At 38.5% G+C, this 7,493-nt stretch overlaps 1 protein-coding gene across 1 annotated transcript; it reads left to right on the top strand.

The window, feature by feature from the left end:
- The first annotated feature begins 5,574 nt into the window (after positions 1 to 5,574).
- LOC110695318 lies at positions 5,575 to 7,493 on the top strand. The gene is made up of 4 exons (XM_021872576.1): positions 5,575 to 6,150; positions 6,233 to 6,923; positions 7,004 to 7,275; positions 7,356 to 7,493. Exons 1-4 carry the CDS (start codon positions 5,575 to 5,577, stop codon positions 7,491 to 7,493), a joined length of 1,677 nt encoding a protein of 558 aa, XP_021728268.1.

Genomic DNA, 7,493 nt, shown 5'->3' with positions numbered 1-7,493 from the left:
AAACCCAGAAACCCTTACCTTGAATATTAAACCCAGAAACATGCAGGTGGCGGTGGTGGTTAGTAAACCATTACCTCGAATAATAAACCTAGAAACATGTAGGTGGCGGCGGTGGTTAGTAGCGGTGGTGGGTAAAAGACAGAAGGGAGAAGAAAGGTCGGAGAAGAGGGGGGAAAGAAGAGGAGAGCGAGATCGGACAGAGAATGAGGACAATAGAGAAGAGATCGTTTCGTTGTGGTCGGAGAGATCGAGAAGGAAAAATGATAGAGAAGGGAGGAGAGAGAAGAGAGAGGCAGCTAAGGAAGCTGAGTTCTCATTTAGGGTTAGGAATATAAAGGAAGCTAAGGAATAAAGCTTGACCGGTTTTTTTTTTAATCTAACAAGGGCACCGGTTCAATTGGCACCGGTTCAAACCGGTGCCTTTTTTATTTTTGGCACCGGTTTAGGCCAAACCGGTGCCTTTTATCATGTTCTAAAATCCCGCCCATTTCTAGACCGGTTTGGCCTGAACCGGTGCCATATGGGGGCTGCCTATTGCTATTTTTCTACTAGTGGTACCCCTTTCCTTAGAAATTAAACCTTTCACTTCTAGGGCGAAGGAAACTTCGAATATGGCTAGGTGTATCTAACTCTTGAGAATGCGGAATTTTGTATTTGAGAAAAGGCTAGTTTAGAAAAGAGAGAGAGATAGTAATCAAGAGAATCTTGATGAGAGTTGGTGAATGAAAACGGGGTTTTTAGAAGGCTATTTATAGAGAAAATCAACCGAAAAGATAGAATATCGAAACAGAGTTCTGAAGCGCATAAAACTTAATTTGGGTCGACGCCGGCAATTAGCGCCAGGCGCCAAGCGTTAGAGTCAGGCGCTAATAATCAGTTTCACGCGTTTTGTTTTTATCATATCTTTTGATCTGGAAGATTAAATAAGGAAAATAATATGTCATTAGAAAGATCTTGAAGTCTACATTCCAACCCAATTAGAATCAGATTAAAATCTTTTGTAGATAAAAAGATATGACCGAAATAGTGTAAGGGTGTCAGTTTTGGATAGAGTTTCATGTCTTATTCATATCTTTTTCGTTATAGCTCGGATTTAATATTATAACATTGGAAAAATAATTTCAAGATCTATCCAACCATATAAAATTTGGATAAAGATTATGAGGCACAAAATTAATTCTGAATATATTCCACTTCGTACAAAACAATGATTCTTTAAAAGAGTAGTTTTATTCAATTTCAAACTCTTTAAAACATAATTATCACTCCTAACTCCATTAGGATTTAAAAGAACCTTCTAGAATATTTTAGAAGACGATAATCAATCCTAATAGCTTTAGGAATGACAATTAATAATAGGCCCTCCTCTAGATCATTGGGCCGCATATAAAACCAAATCGGGCCCAGTTTAGTATTTTGGCCATAACTTCCTCATTATTCATTGGAATTGGGCTTATAATATATTGTTGGAAAGGTCTTTTCAAACCCCATCCAACTACACCATTATTGGACCTTTATCATGAACCAAACTAAACTAGAATGCACATTTTTCAAAAATAAGGTAAGTAAAGAAATATTTTCAAAAACAGAAAGAAGAGATATTTTAATAAAAACATCCTCATCACTAGACTTTTCACACTTTCGCTTTATTCGATAATCAAATGACGTGAAAGGTATTCATCTCTGGGTTTGGTTTTGGGGAGACACAAATAGGTGTCTACACCGATCTAACAACCAATTCCATAATTAACGGTGTAAAAATCTGATCAAACCCAATCTAACCCGAGATAGATTATTCGATCAAGATTTTGATATGTCGGAATCGTAATTTAACTTTATTTAAACCTAAACAAGACCCGAATAAACATAATATTGTTACTTGCATTCGCACCTCTAATTACAATGATTATAACAAAAGGTTAAAGGTTAGAGGTTAGATAATTTAGTTGTATAATCATTTTTATCCTTGAATGTTATATAGTACTCCCTCATTTTTGAATGACCAATTACTTTTCAAGCACTATTTTGTAAGAATATAATACCTACTCAAAAGATATTGAAGTACATATTTTCTTTTTGAATAAATATTGAACTACATAAGAAAAATTAATTGTTTTTTAAAATTAAAATAAAATTATGCTCTTCCCTCAAAAAGAAATATAGTAAAAAATAAATTTTTGTCTTTAATTCCCATTAAACTAAATATAATTGGTTATTTTGTATTTTTCAAATCAGAAGGCATATCAAAACCAATTTTGATAATTAAACTCAATCGTTATTTCGTATTTTTCAAATCAGAAGCATATAAAAACCAATTTTGTTAATCAAAGGTTTATAACAAAACAAAGGAGTCAAATTACAGTACCATAGTCTATTCTATAGCACTACATTATTATTTTCCTAAATTTTTTCATTAAAATAAAAAGAAAAAAGAAAAAAAAGAGTCACAGTTGTTCCTAAATAGGAAAACTCAGTAAAGCTCCACACTATATAATAAACTCCACTTACCACACTCTTACATCACCCATTCACCCCCTTTATTCCTCATTTGTCATTCCCTTCTCGGCTTCTTCAATGGAGGTAGAAACTGAAAAACAGAGAATCGAGAAAAAATATAGCAAACATAATCAATCTTACCAATCACAGCACTTTCCAAACCCTATTTTCCCTAGCATTCATAAGCTTAATTACCATCTTCAACCCAACAATTTCCCAAATCAGTTACCTCGTCACGATCTTTCGAGCTCGTTCCGCCAAAGATCACACTGGTCTCAGTTGCATTTGCGGTTCCCACTGGAACTCCTTCTCTGCTAACATCGCATTTTACGCGGTCGACTACGTCTTCATTGTTGTCTTCCTTGTTCACCACCTCAAGCTCTGTCGTTCTGTTGTTAAGCTCTGTGCTCACCTCTCTCGCCATCTCCCGCCGAATGTCTCCGTTAAATGGTTTCCTTTTGATGGGTTACTTTATGTTGTCAAATCAAGCATTGCCGCTTTCTTTGTGATTTCTGTGGTGTATGTTTACTGGCGTACTTGTGCCGCTTTTGAGATTTTAGGCTGATCCATGAAATTTAATCAAATGGGTTTCTGAGTTTCGAAGTCTTTCTCGTATGATTTTCATGGTTTTTTTTTAGTTTCATTAAAATGGAAATGGTCATGTCCCTTTTAGAGTCAATAAGACCCTTTGTTGACTTTCGACTATCATTTTATTGCTTTGTCGATGTAATTTTTATTAGGAAAAATTAGAAAAAATAATCCCAACTTTGTGTAATTTGCGTGGAATAATCCCAACTTTTGTTTATACCGGAATAATCCCAACTTTTAGGGGCGTTCTTTTTCTTCAATCCCAACTGACTGGGAACCGGCTAAGGAAGTCAGCATGTCCCTTTTAGAGTCAATAAGACCCTTTGTTGACTTTCGACTCTCATTTCCCTCCCAAAAAGATAGCTTACGTGGCCAACTCAACTACTCCCCTGCTTCAACATTAAACCCGCCATTAAACCTTGCAACAGAGAGTTAAAATTCGTACTCTCCTCCTTAATTGAACACAACTACTCCCCAAATTCTCCTTGAATGCGAATCGCCATTTTTGGGAAGCTTGGAAATTGAAGACCAGAGGAAGGAGATAGCAAAGAACGAAGTTGAATCGCAGACTTGAGGTACCCCAAGAACCTTGCGATAATCGTTTTTTTTTGTTTTTGTTTGCGATTTCTTGCTGGAATTGGTAGTAAAAGATATGATTTTGATAATTTTTGCTGAGCATGTGTTAGATTTATGTGATTGTGGTTGGATTTTTTTTGTGATTTGCTGGGTTTAGTTGAATAATTGAGTTGATTTATGTTTGTATTTGTTTGATTGATAGATGTGTAGTAATTTTGTTTGAATTTTTGTGTTTGTTGCTTTGTGATGAGTTATTAGGTTGATATGAGTACCTATTTCCAGAAAATTAGTTTGAAAGTGTGGCATGGAGGGGGGTTTAAGACAGTAGCTAATGGTGAATTGGTATATGAGAGAGGTAGAGGGAGGACAAAGTTAGTGGACCCAGATGAATTATCTTATTTTGATCTATTAGAGTTGGCTAAAGAATGTTCTAATGGGAAGGTTGTTGAGGGTGTATTATATTTGATTCCTGGACTTAGTTTGTGTAATGGGTTGAGGAGAATTAATAATGACAATGATGCAGTTGAGGTGGCATCTTTAGGTAGGAAGTATAGGGGTGTTGAGTTGTATGTATTGCATGCTGAAGATGACCTTGATCTGGACCCACAAGAACCAGTAGAGCAGCCAACACATTTTCAACCCTTGCTAAGTACACAAGCTTCTCAAAGTGCACCCCGGTCTTCTAAACCTCAGAAATTGAAACCAAAAAGGGGACCACCACAAAAGACTCTTTTGACTAAAGTGAGGTCAAGTCCTAGAAAGAAACAAACACCTCAACCAGAATTAGATTCCCCAACTAAAAAAAGAGCATATTCCACCTCACTCCAAATAAATGAACCTAGCCCTACTCCATCCCTCAGAACCTCTTCTTTTCTTGATGGTTCTTCACAAAAAACCCCTGTAACCCTCACTTCTTCCCTACCTACAGAAAAACCCACCCTCACTTCTTCCCTACCTACAGAAAAACCCACCCTCACTTCTTCCCTACCTACAGAAAAACCCTCAGCACACCCTGAGCCAGATGCAGATCTAGATTATGACTGGTATGATGACAGGCCTGACAGCCCAATTCCTTTGAATGACCTCATTCCAGACTACTCTGACAGTGATGAGCAGGACCCAGCTTATGATCCTATGGTAGACAAAGGAAAAGGAATTGCTGTAGGGAGTTCAAAACAAGATGCTGGAGTATTTGGTGAAGTGTACACTGATGTTGAAACTGAGAGTGATGAGTTTGATGTTGAGGATGAAACTGAGGTGATTGATGAGTTTGATGTTGAGGATGAAACTGAGGTGATTGATGAGGTTGATTTGGAGAAGATAGATCTAGAAATAGAAGAGGAGTTTGATGAAGCTCTCTTGGTGGATGATTTGCATAGTGATTCTGATGTCAGTGATGATGAGTTTGTGACTACAAAGGAGAGGGTCAAGGCTTGTAACAATCATTTGGTTGAGCTAGCTCAACAAAAGCAGAGAGAGGCTGCTAAGGGGAAGGCTGCAGATGAAGAGGTTCTAGGCAGTGTAAATGAAGATGAAGGGGCCCCTAGTTTGAGTGAATATGAAGAGAGTGATGATGAAGCATTGTCACCAGCTGGTAGTGATGAAGATGGTGATGAAGTGAGAAGGAGGAGGGCAACAACTGTTTTGGTGAGTCCAGATGCTGACTTTTCCCATTTCCAATGGAAAGTTGGGTTAAGGTTTGCAAAGAGAGAGGACTTCAGAGAAGCTGTCACCAAGTATGCTGTAGTCCAAGGTAAAAATCTTACCTTTACTGTTGGTAATAAGAATAGACAGCAGAGGTTAGGGGTCAAGTGTAGTGGTGACTGTCCTTTCTACATATATGCTTCCTAGCACTCTAGGAAAGCATCTTACATAGTGAAAAGGGCTTGGGGTAAGCACACTTGCAATAGGATCATGAAAAAGAATAGGCAATTGAAGGATAAATGGGTAGCACAACAATTCCTTGATGTGTTCAAAACAAGGCCACACTGGCCTGCGAAGGAAATTGTAGACTGCATTAGAAGAGCATTCAAGGTTATTGTGACTAGGGAGTTTGCATACAGAGTGAAATATGCAGCTCACAAGCTTTTGCATGGCTCAATGTATGAGCATTACAAGAAAGTTAAGGGATATTTGGCTGCCCTTGAGAGTTGCAGCCCTGGTTCTCACAGTGAGTTGGTAATTGTGATGCCAAAACAGCCACCTCCTATATTTCAAAGGTTGTTCATTTGTTTTGATGGTTTGGCTAAGGGCTGGATTGAGGGATGCAGAAAAGTGTTGGCCATTGATGGTTGCTTTCTGAAGACCTTTTTGGGTGGACAGTTATTTTGTGATGTTGGGAGGGACTCAAATGACCAAATGTTCCCTGTGGCTTGGGCTGTAACTGAAGGGGAGAACAGCCTCAGTTGGGAATGGTTTTTGAAGCATCTACAGACATCATTGGAGCTTGGTGATGGTATAGGCCTAGCAATCCTCAGTGATGAGCATCAGGTATGGTTAGTGTTTTTATTAAATAGATTTCTCTTTTTCCATGTATGATTAGTTGTTTAAAGTGTTGGAGTTTGCTATGCAGGCTATCCTAAGTGGTGTGTCTTCAGTTCTGCCTCAAGCAGAACATAGACACTGTGCTAGGCATGTGTATGCCAACTGGTCTAAATCTTACAGGGGAGATGAATTCAAACTCCAATTCTGGAAGATTGCAAAGTGTTACAATAAGGCAGATTATGATGAAGCCCTTGATGAGTTGAGTATGATCAATGTTGAAGCTGCACTGGCTTTCAAAGCTCACAACCCACAACACTTTTGTAGAGCTTTTCTCAGCACAGACATCAAGACAGATGCAATAACCAGTAATATAGCTGAAACCTTCAATGGCTATATTATAAATGCAAGAACAAAACATCTGTTGCACATGCTTGAGGAAATCAGATCAAACCTGATGCATAGAATGGTTCAGAAAAGGCAACTGATGGACAAGTGCACATCTGTTCTGTGCCCAAGGATACAGACCAAGCTTAATCAAGAGAAAGATAAAGCTGCTATGTGTGAGGTGTTCCCATCAACAATGACACTGTTCAATGTTACCTGTTTCACATATCAGGTAGTTGTGAATTCGGACATAATGACATGCACTTGCAGGAAGTGGGATATGCTAGGCATTCCCTGCAAGCATGCAATTGCTTGTATTTTTTTCCTGAACAAAGAAGCCGAAGACTTTGTGCACAAGTGTTACACAAAAGAAAGCTACATGAGAGCATATGCAGGTACTATTTAACATGTCACAGTAATTAACCTCATTTTATTGGGAATGGAACTAACTAAAGTATACTGTCAATGTAAACAGGTTCAATTCCTCCTTTAGTTGGGGAAAGGTACCGGCCCAAGGTCACATACCAGTTGCAGCCTCCACCCATCAAAATTGGGCCAGGAAGGCCTAGAAAGAAGAGGGTGAAGGACCCTTATGAGAACCCAAAGAAGCCTGGGGTGTTGACCAAGTCTGGTGTGGAGATGACCTGTTCACTGTGTAATGTGAAGGGTCATAACAAAAGAAAATGCCCTGAGAAGGGTAAAATTGTTCAATTTCAGTTGACTTCTTTTTGTTCAGTCACAACAAATGTGAGTAATTTTTCCAATTTCAGTTCACTTCTTTTTGTTCAGTTTAAAAAAGAAATCTAACTTGACTTTTCATGTTTCAGGTAACAAGGGGAGCTCCAACCCATAGGAGTAGAAGCAGCAGGGGTAGGACTGTGTCAGTGAACCAAGGGACTTTGAATTACTTGATTATGGGCACACAGCCAAGTCAGCAATCCACACTTACTCAGCACCCTCAGTAG

The sequence above is a fragment of the Chenopodium quinoa genome, unplaced genomic scaffold (genome assembly GCF_001683475.1).
Source record: "Chenopodium quinoa cultivar QQ74 unplaced genomic scaffold, ASM168347v1, whole genome shotgun sequence".
In the NCBI taxonomy this organism is placed as follows: domain Eukaryota; kingdom Viridiplantae; phylum Streptophyta; class Magnoliopsida; order Caryophyllales; family Amaranthaceae; genus Chenopodium; species Chenopodium quinoa.
Note: the sequence above shows the minus strand (reverse complement) of the source record. Positions and strands in the feature narration are given on the sequence as shown.

Bases quoted from the DNA above. Each gene is read 5' to 3' on its own strand.
- LOC110695318 (XM_021872576.1), top strand. From the start codon at position 5,575: ATGAAAAAGAATAGGCAATTGAAGGATAAATGGGTAGCACAACAATTC. The intron at 6,924-7,003 runs GTACTATTTAAC...CAATGTAAACAG, and splicing joins CTACATGAGAGCATATGCAG to GTTCAATTCCTCCTTTAGTT. The intron at 7,276-7,355 runs GTGAGTAATTTT...TTCATGTTTCAG, and splicing joins TTTGTTCAGTCACAACAAAT to GTAACAAGGGGAGCTCCAAC.